Source organism: Nelumbo nucifera, chromosome 2 (assembly GCF_055504915.1).
Source record: "Nelumbo nucifera cultivar China Antique chromosome 2, China Antique-T2T, whole genome shotgun sequence".
Classification (NCBI taxonomy): domain Eukaryota; kingdom Viridiplantae; phylum Streptophyta; class Magnoliopsida; order Proteales; family Nelumbonaceae; genus Nelumbo; species Nelumbo nucifera.
Genome location: NC_142650.1, coordinates 22256722 through 22277722, shown reverse-complemented (window position 1 = coordinate 22277722; position 21001 = coordinate 22256722). Strand labels below are relative to the sequence as shown.

Below are 21001 nucleotides of genomic sequence, written 5' to 3'. Positions count from 1 at the left end.
TACAAATGGGTTTGTTTTTTTAATTATTCGATGACTACATATAAATGGGTTGGTGGGCATATGATGCCCCCCATTAGCGCAAATTGGGCGGGTCTAACTCGAGTCCGGGCTGGGCTTGGTTCAAAACTTCAAGTTTTTTAGACCCGAGTCTAACCCTTAGGTAGGCCAAATCTGATCCGAGCCTGGTCCGGCCCTATCTCAATTTGAGCTTAGTCTGACTGTATGCATTTATGGATGGGTTCGATAATAATGTCAGAAAGACATCATACCGTAAAACTTACTACCTATCAACCCGTAAGGTAAAATTAGTAATCAACCATGGGTTCAATATATACATATATATTGAAAACTAACAAGGGGATAGATAGGGTTGGGTTTCAGATCAGATCATTGATCCAATCCATTTTCACCCTTACCCCTATGGAAGGTGTGACACTTCACAACCAATATTTCTGTTTCTCTTAGCTATATTCCATATTGGGCGTATTGTATCTATCTTTTGGATTCCGATATATTTGTTTTCAGGTGTTTCAGAATTCTACTCTTTTTCAATAAAAAAAAAAAACACGTTTTTAATTCCTCAAAAACTAAATTTTGAAAAATAAAAAATAAAAGTATTTCCGTGTGTTTAAGCTTTGATACACGCCTCTGTCGACTTATTATCCTCTTGATCAAAGAGGCTCAGGGGAATTGCAGAAACTTTTTGAACTTCATCATTTGAGAACAACTCTCCAAGTAGCCGAACATTCCAACTTCTTGGGCCATCCATTATGAGCTCTTGAACAGTTTCCAGAGTGCAATTTAGAGGCTTAACTGATTGGATTAGGAAAGATGGATTTCCAGGTATGCAAGGGTATTCCTTAGATTTAGAGGGTTTAACCCGATCCTTTTGAATTCCATTCACATCGAATTCGAAGGTATATTGTACTAAAGACCGGAAGCTATACAAAAAGGCTTCTCCAGTGGTAACTAAACCCAAATTTCTCCAAAACTTGCATTAAGAAGGGCCACCTCTTTTTCTTGATGTAGATAGTGAAAAGCCTCATGAACCAGACATGTTGTCAAAGATAAAACGGCTTTTAACAAAAGCACATTAAGACTAATCCACCAAGTTTGGTAACACTTCTTTTAACCGGTTAACCCAACACTTGGCTAGAATCCTGTATGTGACATTTGTTAAGCTTATGGGTCTGAAATGGGTCATTGATTTAGGTTGTTTACATTTTGGAATTAAAACAATGCTGGTGAAATTTGAACTACTTGGTCTGATACCTGTATTGAACCAGTGTTGAATTGTTTCCATCACTTTGTTACCCACCACACTCCAGTACTTTTGATAAAACAGTGCAGGAAGCCCTTAGGCCTAGGGGTCTTGAGTAGTTGAGATAAAGGTCTGTCCAAGTTAGCTATGATGGGGGAATGGTTTGCAACATCTAAACTCCCAATCACCTCAGCGTTCTCTGGTGTGAATAGATATGTAAAATAATTTTGCATAACCTCCGTTATTTGAATTTCCTCCTGCACCCAGTGATCGTTTGCATCCTTTAACAGTAGAATTCTGATCTTTTTTGCGTCACCAAGGATTGGGGAAGCATTTGAATCTCTTTAATTTCAAACTTTTAACTTCTAAATTCTCATCCTGAGGTTACTGAAGTTATTTTTGTTCCAGGATTTCAACTTTTTCCGACAATCACTGAGAGATCTGCCAAGACTAGTTGGAGATCTCTCACTGTCAACTATCACGCAAGCCCCCTGCACAACTTCTTTACACTCAGGATAAGAGACCCAAATGGCTTCAAAGCGAAAAGGTCTATAATCTTTCCACTTGTTGGGAACAAAATCTAACACAATATGCCCATGATCAGAGCCCTCAATTGCTTCTTTAAACACCACTGCCTTATCGTTTGCATCTCAATTCGGGTTTTGTCAAAACACCACAGCACATCTCGATCTTGTATTGAAAACATTTTTCGATGATGTCTCATGATGTTCTGTAGGATATTATGGGCGCTGATATTACGTTTTTATTCATTGGGAGATGTTCCCAATTCCAGCCCTTTTTTGCTCGGTAGATTTTTTGACGACAAACTGAATTTGCTTACATCTATGGACGAAAATATCTTACGAGATCAGGAAAAAAAGGTGGGGAGTAATGGGTTTCAGTATGTGGGCTGGGCTATGGTTAAGTATTAACCATAGTATCGTACAATAATTTGAACTTCAGGAAGTTTGACAAACAAAAAGATAAGGCATGAATATAGAAACTAGAGAGAGTCAAATTCTGGAACTGATGTAGCCAAAGCTGCTTTCTTTGGTAGAAAAGGGAAAACAGTTGGGACAGAACTGGTCCAACAGAGCCCATTTGTTTCGCTTTTTTTAATAGGGGAATGCACAATTAGGATGCTCCATATAAATTGTTTTTGATTGCCAAAATGAGCTTGAATCTTTGGGCCCGTTTGGTGTGTCTTTCTGCGCGGTCTTTCGGTTGTTTATAAACTGCGAAGACAGATTTTTTATTTATTTCCGTTTGATGTGTAGAAAATTTAACCGTCAAAAGACGGAACGCCGAAAAGACATGAGAAGCCCATTTTGAAATGATTTCGGAAAGCTCCAAATGAAGCTTCTCGCATCTTTTGCGTTTTAATCTCGCACGGAAAGACGAACATCTGCCAAATATATTTCGGACTGCTCAAATCTTCATGCAAGAGCTCAATACATTTTTTGCTTGTCAGAATTAGCAGAAGATCATTCCAGAAAAACGCACCAAATAAGCCCTTCGTCTGGGGTTTAAATAAATGTGAGGTAGAATCTCAAAGGAGATGGTCCTTGGTCCATGCTCAACTGAGCCCCATGATCTAGACATAAATAATTGAATGAATCCCAATATGAAGTGGACCCTATATTGGGTTGAGGCTTTGGACAACCTGACAGGTGTTGACATTGAAACCCTTTTGTCCAGAATGATCTGAAGCCAGGTTAGGTATGTGTATTCAGATTATAGGCCACCTTCAATTGTTAACTTGGTAAGAACTTTGGGTTCTCCAAATGTTCTTCATTTTGAAGCTAAACAAAGTGCTATTTTACACATTGCATATTTACAGAGTTTCTCCAAATTTTGATTTGACCTTCCAAATGTTTACTGCCCCAAGGCCAGAAAATCCACGAGGGAGTAATCTTATCATTTTTCATGTTAGAATCTTTTAGAACCTCCTAACTTTCCCGACCCTCCTGGTGCTGATTGATTTTAATTTTTAAAAGGTCAAAGTAGCATTTTGGGGGATTTTCGTTTTTCAGTGGAACATAGATGGATGCTAGATGCACAGCCGGATGAGAGATGGATTCAAAATGAAGGTTGATGAATTTGTCCATAAAACTTAATTGGGGTGGCTAGATCTTTTGCTTCACTTTCACAACTGTAAGGTGCTGCCATTATGGGCACTGAATGAAACTAGAGCTACACTAAGTGATAGCGATAATTCATTAATGGGACAATGGCACATCGTCAGATTTCCAAGATAACACAAATTGCTATTCTAACATCAAGTACTATAATCAACTGATCCTTCAAATCAGAAGTAATGTCGTGCAAATATGCCAAATATGGACTGTAATTTACAAGGGTTTTTCTTCTCAATTTCTTCCTTGTGTAATTTCTACACACCAGCTTCAGAATTCCTTCAAGCCTTGCACGTTAACAACAAAAAATATAGCAAACTGAGAGTTTGTACAATAAAATCTAGTATGCTCCCTTGGTTGGCAAAGCTATGACCCATTTATCATGTTTTTTTGTCTGTTCTTCCATTCAAATGTGGTACTTTTTGATCCGGAGGTTGAGAAGGAACCCTGCTGAGGAGCCACACCAAAGCTACACCAACCAGAGCACCAGAAAGATGAGCAATGTGGTTGACACTCTGCATGTAACCCCCGCTAAAACTGCCTGACATTCCAGTTGAAGCTTGTGCTGCTTCCATCACCTAATTACCATTGATGACAATAGAAAAAGTTGATCAACATAGATTAGAAGCAATAATTTTAAGTTACTACAATCCAACATATAGAACCCAAAGGGACTAGAAGGGCCAGGGGCAGACAAAAAATGGCATGGTTTGAAGTAGTAATGGCAAAACAGGATTCATGTAGCCAGTCCCATATAGTTGGGATAAGGCTTAGATTGATGGTGATGATGATATAGGACCCGAAGGATATAAGAGAACTGAAATAAATTTCTCAATAAACACGAACCCAATTTTCTGTACAGGTTGTAGCTGGTATGGTTCTGCATGACATGAATCCAGATGCTCAATCCTCAAATCTTGCAATTCAATTTAAGTTGATAATTTGGCATGAGAAGAATGAAAAGTGAATCCTGATCCAGGCCCAAACTGAAGGCCAAAAGCAACAGTGGAGGGCAAGTTAATCAGGTTTAGTCAGTCACCTATGGGTCAAGCATGGCTCAAATGATACTTGAGTTTTTTTTAGTTCAGCGGAAACAACATCCTGGAGGACCAGAATTATTTTGAGGATGGCTAATACTAAGAAGATTGTTTTCGTATCCTTGAAACCATTAACCATATTTCCAAAAGAGTAAGTTTGTTAGATATGGTTGAAATTTCTATTTAAATTTTGCATGCACACAAAAGAAAGGAAAAAAAAAAAAAAAACTTCAACTTAGTTGCTTGGAAAATGATTTTTCATATTGTTTTGAGGCCTGATATCAATTTAAATTGGTCAAATTCAAATTCAGTATTGATGAAAGTCTTTTAACTATTCAATCCACACCAAGGAATGAAAGAATGGAAAATGAAGTTTGGCTTTTTGAATGTTTTTCTTGCATATCAAAGATGCATGTAATTTTCCACCATTTCACATTGTAGGTAATGTGCAAGTCAGAAGGCAATTACACCCTAAAGCATGTTTTTATCCCTTTCAATATTGAATTATTAATTTCTAATAGGAATTGTATTCTTTACCTTCTCTATAACAAATTGGCCCAGTATAAGCACTTCAAGGATCTTCCTCCAGTCCCAGGATATCTGTAAGAAATATTGTAGGTAGTTAAAAAGTAAATATTTAGTCCTTTCTCCTGATTATGTTTTTCGGTAGTAAGAATTGGCCAACCTTGACAAGGACACTAATAGCAAAGAGTCCAAAAACTGCACCAGAGGCTCCAATTGAAACTGCATTTCTTGGAAGAACTAACCAGGAAACAAGGTTTGCTCCAGCACCTGTTAGAATATAAGAAACCCATAATGCAAAGTTTCCTTCCTCCTCCTCAATAAGCTTCCCTGTAGGAGAAAGAATAGAACACAATGAAAATATTGTAAATATTATATACTAAAATCAAATGCCTGTCAATAAACTTCTACAAACAAAATGAAAAAATGGAAACCATACCAAAAATGTACAAAAAGAATAGGTTGCTAGAAAGATGGTTCCTGTCAAGATTTATTTGCAAGAGTATAAATCCTACAGTCAAAATTTTATGAGGATAAAGTCATTCTGTGATAGCACACATGATTACAGATCATGAACTTTTAATTATATAACTAAGATCCTCCATCTCACCAATTAGCATGGCAAAACGTTGATGTCACAAACTGGTACCATTCAGGTCGATTGTGGTAGAAGTACAATGCTTTAATCCCCCGAATCTGCAAAACCTTGACTTGCATCAGTTTTCCTTTTACAACTAGTACTTGGCATCTTCTATATGTTCATTTGATCATCATACACTTCTTTATGGAAACAATAGTCCTTCTAGCTCTAACAATCATATTTGAGAGAATTACCGACTCAAGGTCCCACATTACACAACTATAAACTTATTAAAACTTCAAATGAAGACATTATTGCTAGCGTTGCACTTCATTCTTCCCCCACTACATTAATGATACCAAATTCACATAGAAGGAATAAAACCAGAAGAAATCAACAGAAGAGAAAAGATCCCTCCAATTACTTCCAAACCAAGGCCTTGTTGATATGTAAAACTAAAAGAGTTTAACACAATTACGCAACATATTTACCTGAAGCCAGTGATCTGCTGCAAAAATCCCAAGGTTAAGAAGTAGGATCCAGAATATCCCATTAACACGCTTTTCCCGTTTCCGTTTCTCCTCAGGCCTCCCTAATTCCAGCTCCGATATCATATCTAATAAAAGCATCACCGTTTCTTTTAACTTGGACGATAAAATTACACCTTTTGACCTCAAACAAACAAAGACAAACTTGCAGAATCTCAAAATTAAGCCATTAGTGATTCCTCAGAATGGGCTAAACAGGAACATATTGGGGCTATTGTAGTACTCTACTAAGTACTAACTCATTCAAATGGACTAATTTGGCAACTTCCAACAAGAAATCCCCATCATAGTAGAAGCTTTTTTTGACGCTCAATTAAATTCTCCTTTGTGGTTTAAACTTTGAACCCTAAAGATAACTCATTTGGGAGATTCGAGTTCCTCAACCAACGCAAGACCTAATAATACCCAGTTCATTCTTTCACATGATAATTCAACTTCTACAGAACAAATCTTCTTCATTCTGATCAAACCCAATATACCCAGAACAAACTAAGCTTCGAATCAAAGACAGAAGAGAGTGAGAGGAAGTACCTGAGCCGTTCATCTTGCAAATGTGCCGACACCGAGCGGTGGAAAGAAGAACCATATCGTTATTTCTGGGGAATTTTGCCGAACAGGGAGGGCGAGAGAAGGCAAGAAGTTTGAATCGATGGTTTAGCGGAATATGGGAGGAGAGGATGAGCCCTTTGGGAGCCGCGGTGGTGCTGCGGCCGCTGCCGAGCGTGAGGAGATGATGAAGGTGAACCATCTCGCGTTGATCCGCGGAGGGAGCTTCCGAGTTCCGAGATTCCTCTGTGTATCATATAGGAAGAGAAAGATTTTGGCCCATGTGAAGAATGTATAAATGGGCTTGGTCCAGCATCTTTCCAAGGGCCCACTAGAGAAAGATCAGAATGGGCTTGCTCCTACAAGGATGTAGGAGCAATACTTCAGCTTGGCCGGGCTGGACCGTCTGGTCGCCCAAGCCCAATAATAGGCATGAATGGGTCAATCCAGTTGAACACAGCCCAGACGCTTTTCTATATGGCTATGGCTATACAACAATTAGACACCCTTCCATAAAACTTTGCCTTTTTTTTGTTAATTAGTAAAGGTTTGTTTGGTTCAACATAGAAGGATAGGAGGATTTTCTTCCTGAGATGTTTCAATTTTATCGAGAGAGCGTTGTTTTTCATCCATGCTACAAACAAATTCAGCAAAAGGAGATCAAGTATTAACGAGTGGTGAAACCCTAAAAATATCTGGCCATGGTCCAAAACTAGGCCTGTGAATGATACCTGAAAATCCTATAATATTTATTAATTTTAATATATAAATTTTATATAATTATATTTAAAATTATAAAAATATATTCTATATATTATATTATATATGAATTTATATGTATGATAAATTTAATATGTTATATTTATCTTAATTTATTATATATAAAAGTTGAAAAATAAATTTATTTTTTATTTTTTTGGTATTTTAGAAAATTTATAGCAGAATTGGATTAAATCCACATCTGATCCGAGTCCGTTAGGATTTGAATTCAAATATGAGCCTTTAACTCCAATCGAATTTCAGATCAGATGTGGATGTAGATTCAGTAATCAAATCGGATGCAGAATTTGTTGCATCCTATCCAAGTCCGATCCAATTACAGCCCTATCCAAAACTATACTCAAATGGTGACATTGTAGTAGAACATTATAAATTATAGATAATTTTATTACAATATATATATATATACCAAATAGAAGATTACACCTCTTTACGATCATGTATTCACCATCATTTGGAAACCTAAACTTCACAAACACACACCTACTGACCCACATGTATAGACAATCAAGCCTTTCAACAATACTTAGTAAATGTGTACAAGCATTGAATGTGGTGAATTTAGGCAAGGTGCCAACTGACTGATTGGTAACGTCTCTTAATGGTTGTAGCAAAGATTTGGGATAGAATCCTGCCTGCACTAGGGTTGGGGATTATGGATTGTTCAGGGGATGGGCTACCCCTCCTTGTGTAGCCTCATGAAGAAAAAAAATAAAGTGTTAAATTTACATGATATGACAATAATCCATCTTCAATACTATTATAAAGTGGATACTTAGCTCAGTTTTGGTTTGGGCCATAAAAGTTAAATTTAATAGCTTAATGTTAATTTTATATCTTTATCCTTAATTATACATCCTTACAATAATAATAATAATTTCTATATCTTGCGAATTGATACTTGGTGTAGTATTACATATTTTATATAATACAAAAATACTATATATAGTACACAAAATACATTTAAAGTTGTAGGCCAAGGTGGATGGGCCCAAGCCCAAGCAATGCCCTTTATAATAGGTGCTAAGCTTGGTCAAGCCCACCTTTTAAAAGCTGTTCAACTAGGCAACTTACTCAACCCAAAATTGTGCATAAGGCTATGTTTAAAATGGGCATAAAATTTTCCGGAAAGAAATATTCCAGTTGTATATTAATGCCTTCACTTTTCTGGCAGAAGCTTTGTTTTCCATTCAACTTTGTTCTAATATAAATGGTAAAGAAAACAAAATTTTAAGAGAAGAGAACTGATATAAATTCTAACAAGATTTTATCATCTTTAATATGTTGTAATAAATACATTTTGAAATGCTGTATTCCCTAACAAAATATAAGGTTTTGTACTCTATAAATTTGTATTTATATTCCTTCCAAATTGAGCCTAAATAGTACTAACAAAATGGAAAGGAATTTATATATCCAACAATGGTTTTTAAAACTGAACTAGATGAGACAGTCAGACCTGAAAAATTGGGAATCAATTAGGTAATCGGTTCTGTTTCACCCTAAAATTATTTTTTAGTTAAAAACCGTTGATTTGGTCAGCAATCTACTGACTTGGGTGGTTGAACCACCAAACCATCAATCCAGACAATGATTTTTGGACATTTTTTTGTTTTTATGTCGAAAAGAGCCATTCTTTCGAACTGGATGGTCACACCGTTCAACTCAAGAACAGGTCCCAAAACAGTTCCCTGTCCCATCCGGTTTTAAAAACCTTGTATCCAACAAAAAGTTTATAATGCCATACTAGCATAGATTTTCATGCATAAAAGTTAAAGCAAGAGTATCTTATCATATAAGGTTAGTACTTTGTGCCCTTACACCGTTGGTTGAAATGAGTTGTGAATTGATGATAGAAGGTGTATTAATACATTTTCGACCTGTTGTTGAAGCAGCTAGTTGAACCGTTTGAACTGTCATTTGGTCATAATTTTAGGTCTGGTTATGTTGAAATCTGTCATTTAATCAGAAAATGTTGATTTGGTCAGAAACTGTCTGATTTGTGTGGTTTAACCATCGATCCATTCAAGCTGGTCACCGGGTTGTGGGATATATACTCAAAGTGTATGTACAAACTTTCGAAGACTATAATTTTGCACTTCGATATTTGATTGGGGTGATATATATATATTTTTTTTTGATAATTTTTCAAGATCTGTATCCCAAGGTTTCATAGGCACCTTGTCCTATTATTTTCATAAAAAAAGCTTTATTAGCCTCAAATAATAATTTTTAAAAATATAAATTAAATATAAAATAATACATATATTATATATAAAACACAATTATACATTATTTATTGATAAAATATGTATTTACACAAACACATATACACATAAAAAAATAATTTATTTTGAATTAGTGATTCCTTTGACATCACCCAACTAGAATTCAAATAGGAATAAAGTTTGCTCCTTTGAGTTTTTTTTTTTTAAATGCTTGTAATCAGCATTCTATTAAATGCTTGAGTTTTTTTTATTTCTCTCTCAACTTGTTTGTTATTTGAAAGCTTTATAAGAATCTGGATTTCGTCTTCACAAAATCTATTCTCATACCGTCTTTTACATGACTACAGTTGTTGTGAGAACAGTATGAAAACAAATTCTGTGAGGACGAAATTGGACCTCATGGGCACTACTTCTGTGCCAAATTTAAGGAGCCAAGGTAAATTCAGTCAAATAGCATGTGACAAGGCATCCCTGGAGTAATGTACTTCATTGTTCTTATCTAACCTAATAAATAAATTTTGATAAGGTAATAAGTGGGTCTCAACTCTCGGCTTCAACTAAAGCAATACATTACTCATCATCATCCAAACTTATCCCAACGGCTACATCAATCTTGTTTTATTCTATTTAATGCCATATCAATTGTTAAATTATCTCAATTACATGTATAGTTTCTTACTTCCTTTTGCTTCAACTTCATTTATGCATATTATACGGGGTAGTGTTTTCAAAACAGGATTAGACTGGAAAAATGGGACCGTTTCATCTTAAAATCGCTTTTTAGCTAAAAATCATTAATTTGGTCAATGAACCACTAACTCGAGTGGTCGAACCATCAAATTATTGATACAGACAGCGGTTTTTGGCCATTTTTTGTTTTTTTTTTTTTAATTTTTGTCAAAATGGGTTTTCCATTCGAACTAGACAGTCAGATCGTTCAACCTGCAAATTGAACCTTGAATGGTTTCCTATCCGACCAAGCTTTAAAACCTTGATACGGGGCCCTGCTAGTTCAGAAAAGAAAATAAGGCTGAATGGAGGTGTCCTAATGAGAAACTAAACATCATTACTTACCTCTACTATAAAAATAATGGTTAGATTGGACTTGAACACCTTGACCCAATTATATGTCATAGCTCCTTTTGCTTCAGCTTCATATCGGGCCCTGCTAGTTTGGAAAAGAAAATAAGACTGAATAGAGGTGCCCTAATGAGAAATTATACATGATTACCGAATGATGGTTTTTGGGGGATCCATTACTGAGATGGGATCCAGTAGGCACAACATAGGAAGCACACTCATCGAGCAACTTCATAAATATTTTGACAACTGTTAAAAGTTGTCTTTAAGCACCGTTTGCTTTTTGGTAAGTTATTTATCTGGGTAAATGCAATTATCTGGATAAATTTTTCATGGGAAACACTTATTCAGGTAAGTGCATTTACCCATTTCTTTTATTTCTTAGGTAAATAAGGCAATGACCATTTTAACCATAAAAATCCATTATTAAAAGGGATATTTTTTTTCCATTCAAATGTTGACAATTTTGCCCTTATGTTAAAAAGTTATTTACCCACCTAAGAGATGGGTATCACCTTCCTAGGTAGTGTGGTGTGGTGTGTTAGCTAGTGTAGTGTAGATGAATCCACACCACCTAATTTCTCATTCTCTAGAAAATGCATCTCAAGTCATCATAAATAATATATTATATATTATAAATATATTTATATATAATACATATTTATTAATTTATAATATATAGAAAATATAAATTATATATAATACATATATAATATATAAAAATATATGTATATCGATCAATTCGGTCAATCCTCATTTTTTATACTAGTTAACCGAAACTAAATTAATACCTTCAACTTTTTTAAAAAACTAAATCGAAATCAAACCCATCAGTTAAATTAACCGGATTCTTAGTTCAATTTTGATGTGTTTTTCGGTTTTTCTTACTCACCACTAATTCTTTTAGCCTACACCATGATAACGTGTGGAGCACATGCACAGGAAGCTATCGGCCAGAGATGGTTTTTACAGACAAAGTTTTTACCTTTTACGAGTTCGGTGGTATGGGACTAGTCTATCGGACAATCAGAGGCAAGCTATTACATTTATAGCAGCCCCACTTGGGAAGATAGCTGACACGTTCTTAGGTGAACTGATTGCTTTGTCACGTAAAGGCTTTGATTTTATATAATTTAAGGAAATTATCTAAAGCGTAAATTACAAAGACCCCTTGTACTATGGGGTCAGAGACAAAGTCCCCCTGTACTTTTTTTGAGACAAAGACCCCTTGAACTTTAGCCATTAGACAAAGACCCCTCTTGGTCGTTAAATCAGATGTTACAAAGCTTTAAATTATCAAAATACTTCACTAAACTTTTTTTATTTTCTTTTTCTCTTAAAACCTATTTAGCTTATTGTTTTCCTTCTTTTTGAGTTTCACTTCACATACCATGATTATGGCCTTGACCTGAAGCTGCTTGGACTCTTTCCCTATTTTTCAATTCTTTTTCTCTTGTTTTTTTCTTGTGAAAAAAAAACAGAGGAGGAGAGAGGAATCCGTCTTTAGTGCAGGCAGCTTCAATCAGGAGGAAAACATCAAGGCCATAATCATGATATGTGAAGTGAAACTCAAAAAGAAGGAAAAAAAATAGGTTAAATAGGTTTTAAGAGAAAAAAAAAGGCAAGAAAAGGAAAATAGAAAAAGTTAGTAGGGTATTTTGGTAATTTAATGCTTTCCTTCATCTGACTTAACGGCCAAGGGGGTCTTTGTCGCAAAAGAAAAGTACAAGGGGACTTTGTCACTAACCCCATAGTATAAGGGGGGCCTTTGTAATTTACCCTTGTCTAAAACTCACCATTACTTTTCAGCTTGAATAGAAACATGTGCAAAGTAAATAAATACCAACATAACAGAAGAGGAAGGAGAAGGAAAGAACAAAGACAACTAAGTGGCAAGAGACGAGAAGACATGAACAAATGAAAAAGTTACGAAACATGTAAAAGAGTTTAGGATTTTGGTTTCCTGTTGATGACGTACACGGAAAAAGTTGCCACAAATTTATAATTCGTTGTTCTTTCTCCGTATGGAAGCAAAGTGAGAGAAATTCTGAAATTGTGAAGGGGTCCGGATCCACTGCACTTCTGTGTCTAAACTTATAGTTCGGCTGTTCTCTCGATGGTGAGACACTGCAGCGATGTGGCATGGCCGGAACTGTGGCAGCAAGAGCTGAGAAGTTCAATCTCTTTCTCTATGCTAGTCTGCTCCATTCCCTGCTACCCGGTTCCTCGCTTGAGAAGTTCAATCGCATCCCACTGTGATGATTGCCCGCAGTTAGAGCCCCTTCTTTGTTCCAAGGGGTAGTGTCCATGTGGTCAGAGCCCCTTCTCTATTTGTCTGCTTCGTTCCTCTTCCTCTTGGAAACCTCCTCTTCTCTGCGTTGTCATCCTCTCTCTTCTTCTTCGAAACCCCACCTCCTTCCTCTCTGTCGAAGAACTCACCTTGAGATTTGGTCCAATGGTAGAGAAGACGACAAGGAGGAGCAACATTAATGCAATGACAGAGACTCAACAACCAAAGCCCTCCATATGAGACTCAACAAGACGACAAGGAAGACGTTTGATAAAGAGACCTTTCCAACAAAGATTATGGTTTTTTGGCACTATCCTGTGCTAGTCTATAGGGTCACAGAGAATGGCCAGCACTACTTAATGGAGGCAACTTCTATGTCCTCTGCAATTTTGAAATATTTGTATCAAGTTTTCTTTTTTTTTTTTAATTTTGTTTTTAGTTGAAACCTGACCGAAATATATATTTTTGAAATTTGAATTTTTATTGTTCTTTGAAATTTCCATTTTTTTAAATTGGTATGATTTTTTGGTAATTTTTGCAAATATTGCTTTTAGATTTTTTAGTTTTGGAAATTGGTATGATTTTCTACAATTATTGTTTGTATATTTTTTAGTTGAAACATATAATTTTTGAATTAGTTTTTTATAATTTTACGTATTTTCTGTAATTTCCGATTATTTGGCTGAAATATATTTGTGAATTTTTATTTTTTGTACCTATTTTCTACAATGTTTTTCATTTTTAGTTGAAATACATATTTTTTATTTTTATCATTTTATGCATTTTTTTTATTTTTGGCTGAAATATATTTGTGATTTTTGTGCAATTTTTAATGTTTTTTACAGTTTTTCTTTTATATTTTTATTTAATTATTTTATTATTTCCCAAGTTTTTTCTGCAATTTCTGATGCTTTACATTAAATGTACAAGGCAATCGGGCACATAAGGGCATTTTAGTCATAAAAATATGTTTAATAAGGCTGAATCCTCATTCAGGGGCAGTTTGGTTATAAAATTGTATTTATGCTGATGTGGACAACTTATGTCAATGAATACTAACGGTCCTTTAATAGATGGTGAGTTTTAGAAAAAATTCATTGACATGGGATTTTTGGAGGTTTTAAAAAGTTATGATAAATTTAAGAGAAATGCTGAAAAATCAGTATGAATTTTAGACAATTTCCTTATAATTTAAAATAAGAAAAGTGATATTTTCTTGCAAAGATTGTAACTTATAAAATAATTGGATGGGCCGTATATCCAACATAATTTATCCGAAAAACCCACCACCTGGGAACTGGAAGTATGAGACTAATTCTCTATTGGGGGCCCAAATAATTAATTGGGCTAGGTGGGAACTTGTTGGTTTATAGGACGTGAACTTGGCTTACAATTACATCTCCATGCATGATAAATAGCGACAAAATTATAGGATAATAAGCAAATTTTATAAAATTTAAGCATTAAAGGTGATATTTTCTTCCAAAGATTGTGACTTATAAAATAATCGGGTGGGCCAGGATTCCAATGCAACTCTCTTTTCATTGCACGCCAAACATCCTAACATTCAAACCTAATGGCCAGTGGTATATATATATTTAACAGAATTCATCAAAAGATGTTTTTGCCCTTCATTACTCCTTAAAATTTCAAATAAAACAAAACAGAAAAAAGTAGTAGATGTTTGGCCTCGGGGCTGGCTGGGAGCACAGCACCGTTTCTGGTGTTGTGCATGTCTGAAATTTTCTAGGAAAACTCCATTACTGCCACATAAGCTGTTTTCTAGGAAAACAGCATTGGTTTTGTTTGATACCAGTGTTATAGAACCATTTTCAGCATAGGTATGAAACAGGCTGTCAGAACCTTCTAATAAGAGGCACTAAAATGTCCAAAATACCCATATAATTACTATTGAGGCTGGTTTCTACAGAAAAAACAATACAAACTTTATAAGCAACAAAATAATAGATAATTTAAAGTTGCATCTTTACATTTGAGTGATTTTTATGAAGGGAAAATTTAGAAAATAAATCAATTTCAGAAAAAAAAAATGGAAGGGTTTGGGCTAGCAATTCATATGAATAGAAAATGTGAAAAATAAACATTTTAGCCAAAAGTAACTACATGGGTATTTTGGACGCTTTCATGCCTATTTTTAGATAATTCTAACAAAGGGGATCTACTTGCAACTATGTCAAAAATTTCGAAAGAGGTAATTGCAATTACTAAACTTCAGAGGAGGTTTCAGCAACAACCAGAAACATCAAGGGAGGTTTAAGTTTTGTTTCAAGGCACATTCTTTTTGGTTTGTTATCAAACTAAGTTTGGAATCATTCCTAAAACTCACATGCCTCTATTCCACAGGTACACGTTCCTTATTGATTGGCATAATTGACTTGCATATCTTGCAACCCAATACATAATAAAACATGGGTACCCAATACATAATAAAACATGGGTACCCAATGGATATTAAGGGGATGTTTGGTATAGCTTCCGTTTATTAAATAAACATTTGTACTTGATTTATTTTCAAAAGTGAGAAAAAGTGGTTGATAAACGTTTTTCTAGTATTTGTAGACAATTAGACACCACATAAACAAAACAGTAAATAAACACTTTTATATTGAAGAAAATGTTAAAATGAAACTTCTCCCAACAGTTAATTTACACATAAACCGATACAAATGTTTATTAGATAAACAAGCCTATCAAATAACAATTTAGGACAAATTGTTATTTGTCCTAACCATGTTGTGTCCCAACAGAATGCTGCCACCATGGTCACAGCACATGCTCTCTCGGCATAATTGGCATGAAGTGTTTGTTTGTCAACTTTCACATTCTTGAATTGTTGGTAAAGGTAGCTTTCATGTGTGAGATATAACGCTATACTCTTTGTGATAAGGTTAGTGCAAACTTCAAAATATCACTATTATCGGTTATATGTATATGTCCTATTATGCAAATGGATTTTAAACCCACCAAAATGTGAAATACGGATAAGTTTAGTTTTTTAATAGTATTATCCTAAAAATATGATTGACACTCAAAAATGAGCATCGAATATGTGTCACTACTTTTTTTTTTGTTAAAATATGTGTCACTACTTTGAACCATGGATTAGTGGACTTCACTTGCACCCTGTTCTGTCCCCAACCCTTAACCCTTTAATCTGTAATATGTCATACCCAAAAAAGGAAATCAAGTCGTCTGTTCTTTGAAAGTTGTTGATATCATCTCATAGATGATACATTTAATATATATATTAAAGGAAGGTCTTCAGGCCATAGCCCCCCACTAATCACACAAGTGGCAACCTCAATTTTCTAGAAAAAAACATCTCAGGAATTGGTTGTTCACATTTTCAAAAAGAAAACCCACTCCTCATATGCATAAATTGCTTTTAACTATATTTAAATTTTTGAATTCAGACATATGGCAATCTAAGACAGGTGTCATACATTCAATAATAGTTCTTTAGAAATACATGGGAAGTGGGAAGCTCCCATTCTCATCCATTCCTAAAAAATGTAGAAAATGTAAAAGTGGTTATCTACAATCACTTCTGCCTACAACCGCTTCAGTCTACGGTCTGCAATTTCAATAGTTAGTTTTATTTGAATTTCAAATATAAATATAATTATTAGACAAATAGTGAAATTTAAATAAAATCTTCTAAAAAAAACTCAAATAAAATAACATTACTATAAAAACAAAAAAATAAGAGTAGAAACCAAAATTATACATATGTGTGACTGCCCCATAACAGGGTGAAGTATACTAGATAAAATATGGTAAGTCTCTTAAATCAAATAAAAATCTATCAAAACAACAAATAAAAAACCTAACCTAAACTTTTAATATAAATGATTTAAAAATTGAAAATTGAAAATAGTTCATATTAGTGGCCCCATACTGAGTACGGGAGACATGCCTAGTACAAAATGGTACTATAAAAGAAAGGGAAAATTCTCGATAGGTACCCTATACTTTAGGCCAAGTGCCAATTTAGTACTCGAACTTTAAAACGTGACAATCTAGTACTCGAACTTTCATTTTGCAACAATCTAGTACCTACCATTAATGGACCGTCAATTATGTATATCACATGACCTCGTGTGTGATTTAAGACTTTTGAAAATGTCAAAATTACCCTTAGACATTGTTCATCATCTTCTTTATCAAGAAAATGAAATAGAGCCCAAGCTCTCTATACGCAGTTGAGGGATGGCTCGGATGTACTACCAGTACCACCCTCCATCCAACTGCAACGACGACAGAAACAATCACCACCAGCTCCCCAGTCACCCTCACAATGGTACCGCTAGTGGCAGCAGCGAGAAGTGAGTGAATTGCTGACTATCGGCAATATCCCAAATTCCCAGTCTAAAACCAAGAAAAGAGAAGCAACGAATGTTTGTAGAATGGATCAATTGAGTGGAGCCGTGGAGGTAGAAAAAAAAAGAAAACAGTCAACACCTAATCTAAGTGCACTCTTCTTGCAATACTAGACGGCCGTAGAATTCAAAGAAGATTTGTATTGGTTTGAGCTTTTGCTAATCGCTATTCGCTAACTTTATTTTGGTTTGGACTTCGGACTTTCGGAGTTGGGCTTGGCCACTTTTAGATGGCCCTGAGTCCCCTAACGCTGTCGAGTCCCGAGTCTATATATTTGTTACAACTCACTTACTCTTGAGAGTTGAGCTTGAGACTCTTATGGCTTATCTCATAGGAATAGGATAATGGATAATACCAACAGCTCCGTAGTGTGAATGAATCCACACCACCTAATTTCTCATTCACTCTATAAAATGCATCCCAAGTCACCATAAATAATATATTATATATTATAAATATATTTAGATATAATACATATTTATTAATTTATAATATATAGAAAATATAAATTATATATAATATATATAATATATAAATATATATATTCCGATCAATTCGGTTAATCATCATTTTTTATATTAGTTAACCGAAACTAAATTAATACCTTCAACTTTTTAAAAAAACTAAATCGAAATCAAACCCATCAGTTAAATTAACCGGATTCTTAGTTCAATTTTGATGTGTTTTTTGGTTTTTCTTACTCACCACTAATTCTTTTAGCCTACACCATGATAACGTGTGGAGCACATGCACAGGAAGCTATCAGCCAGAGATGGTTTTTACAGAAAGTTTTTTACCTTTTACGAGTTCGGTGGTATGGGACTAGTCTATCGGACAATCAGAGGCAGGCTATCACATTTATGGCAGCCCCACTTGGGAAGATAGCTGACACATTCTTAGGTGAATTGATTGCTTTGTCACGTAAAGGCTTTGACTTTATATAATTTAAGGAAATTATCTAAAGCGTAAATTATAAAGACCCCCTTGTACTTTAGTCATTAGACAAAAACCCCTCTTGGTCATTAAATCAGATGCCAAAAAGTTTTAAATTATCAAAATACTTTACTAAACTTTTTTTATTTTCTTTTTCTCTTAAAACCTATTTAGCTTATTGTTTTCCTTCTTTTTGAGTTTCACTTCACATACCATGATTATGACCTTGACCTGAAGCTGCTTGGACTCTTTCCTTATTTTTCAATTCTTTTTCTCTTGTTGTTTTCTTCTTGTGAAAAAAAAAAACAGAGGAGGAGAGAGGAATCCATCTTTAGTCCAGGCAGCTTCAATCAGGAGGAAAACATCAAGGCCATAATCATGGTATGTGAAGTGAAACTCAAAAAGAAGGAAAAAAATAGGTTAAATAGGTTTTAAGAGAAAAAAGGGAAAGAAGAGGAAAATAGAAAAAGTTTAGTCATCTAACTTAACGGCCAAGGGGGGTCTTTGTCACAAAAGAAAAGTACAAGGGGACTTTGTCATTGACCCATAGTATAAGGGGGCCTTTGTAATTTACCCTTGTCTAAAACTCACCATGACTTTTCAGACATGCGCAAAGTAAATAAATACCAACATAACAGAAGAGGAAGGAGAAGGAAAGAACAAAGACAACTAAGCGGCAAGAGACGAGAATACATGAATAAATGAAAAGTTACAAAACATGTAAAAGAGTTTAGGATTTTGGTTACCTGTTGACGGCGTACACTGAAGAAAGTTGCAACAAATTTATAATTCGTTGTTCTTTCTCCGTATGGAAGCGTTGTGAGAGAAATTCTGAAATTGTGAAGGGGGTCCAGATCCACTACACTTCTGTGTCTAAACTTATAGTTTGGTTGTTCTCTCGATGGTGAGACACTGCAGCGACGTGGCATGGCCGGAACTGTGGCAGCAAGAGCTGAGAGTAGTCCATCTTGACCGAAATGTTGCCTTTATGGCGCTGTCTTCGTCATTGTTTAGTAGCATTGGGTTCCTTGACTATCTCTTTCTCTATGCTAGTCTGCTCCATTCCCTGCTACCCGGTTCCTCGCTTGAGAAGTTCAATCGCATCCCACTGTGATGATTGCCCGCAGTTAGAGCCCCTTCTTTGTTCCAGGGGGTAGTGTCCATGCGGTCAAAGCCCCTTCTCTATTTGTCTGCTTCATTCCTCTTCCTCTTGGAAACCTCCTCCTCTTCTCTGCATTGTCATCCTCTTCTTCTTCAAAACCCCGCCTCCTTCCTCTCTGTCAAGGAACTCACCTTGAGATTTGGTCCAATGGTAGAGAAGACAACAAGGAGGAGCGGCATTAAAGCAATGACAGAGACTCAACAACCAAAACCCTCCATATGAGACTCAACAAGATGACAAGGAAGACGTTTGATAAAGAGACCTTTCCGACAAAGATTATGGTTTTTCAGCACTGTCTTGTGCTAGTCTATAGGGTCACAAAGAATGGCCAGCACTACTTAATGGAGGCAACTTCTATGTCCTCTGCAATTTTGAAATATTTTTATCAAATTTTTTTTTTTAATTTTGTTTTTAGTTGAAACCTGACCGAAATATATATTTTTGAATTTTGAATTTTTGAATTTTTATTGTTCTTTGAAATTTCCATTTTTTTGAAATTGGTATGATTTTTTGTAATTTTTGTAAATATTGCTTTTAGATTTTTTAGTTTTGGAAATTGGTATGATTTTCTATAATTATTGTTTGTATATTTTTTAGTTGAAACATATAATTTTTTAATTAGTTTTTTATAATTTTACGTATTTTTCTGTAATTTCTGATTTTTTGGTTGAAATATATTTGTGAATTTTTATTTTCTACAATGTTTTTCTTTTTTAGTTGAAATACATATTTTTTATTTTTTTATCATTTTATGCATTTTTTATTTTTGGCTGAAATATATTTGTGATTTTTGTGCAATTTTTATTTTTTTACAGTTTTTCTTTTATATTTTTATTTAATTATTTTATTATTTCCCAAGTTTTTTCTGCAATTTCTGATGCTTTACATTAAATGTACAAGGCAATCGGGCACATAAGGGCATTTTAGTCATAAAAATATGTTTAATAAGGCTGAATCCTCATTCAGGGGCAGTTGGGTTATAAAATTGTATTTATGCTGATATGGACAACTTATGTCAATGAACACTAACGGTCCTTTAATAGATGGTGAGTTTTAGAAAAAATTCATTGACATGAGATTTTTGGAGGTTTTAAAAAGTTATGGTAAGTTTAAGAAAAATGCTGAAAAGTCAGGGTGAATTTTAGACAATTTCCTTATAATTTAAAATAAGAAAAATGATATTTTATTGCAAAGATTGTAACTTATAAAATAATTGGGTGGGCCGTGTATCCAACATAATTTATCCGAAAAACCCACCAACTGTGAACTACAAGTATAAGACTAATTTTCTATTGGGGACCCAAATAATTAATTGGGCTAGGTGGGAACTTGTTGGTTTATAGGACGTGAACTTGGCTTACAAGTTACAATTACATCTCCGTGCATGATAAATAGCGACAAAATTATTGGATAATAAGCAAATTTTATATAATTTAAGCATGAAAGGTGATATTTTCTTCCAAAGATTGTGACTTATAAAATAATCGGGTGGGCCAGG

The 21001-nt window shown here is 34.8% G+C and overlaps 1 protein-coding gene across 1 annotated transcript; it reads right to left on the bottom strand.

Annotated features, from left to right (window-relative positions):
• Nucleotides 1-3525: 3525 nt before the first annotated feature.
• LOC104595188 (Rhomboid-related intramembrane serine protease family protein) lies at nt 3526-6884 on the bottom strand. Its single transcript, XM_010255803.2, has 7 exons — nt 6615-6884; nt 6027-6151; nt 5566-5651; nt 5395-5435; nt 5119-5285; nt 4971-5033; nt 3526-3974 (listed from the first exon to the last, which is right to left on the bottom strand). The coding sequence occupies exons 1-7, from the start codon at nt 6829-6831 to the stop codon at nt 3777-3779; spliced, it is 897 nt and encodes a 298-aa protein (XP_010254105.1). The 5' UTR covers nt 6832-6884; the 3' UTR covers nt 3526-3776.
• Between the last annotated feature and the right edge of the window lie 14117 nt (nt 6885-21001).

Excerpts from the sequence above, each read along its gene's own strand:
- LOC104595188 (XM_010255803.2), bottom strand. The coding sequence starts at position 6,831 with ATGGTTCACCTTCATCATCTCCTCACGCTCGGCAGCGGCCGCAGCACC. Across the intron at positions 5,652-6,026 it reads CAGCAGATCACTGGCTTCAG|ATTCGGGGGATTAAAGCATT; the intron begins GTAAATATGTTG and ends AAGGTTTTGCAG. Across the intron at positions 5,034-5,118 it reads CTATTAGTGTCCTTGTCAAG|ATATCCTGGGACTGGAGGAA; the intron begins GTTGGCCAATTC and ends TATTTCTTACAG.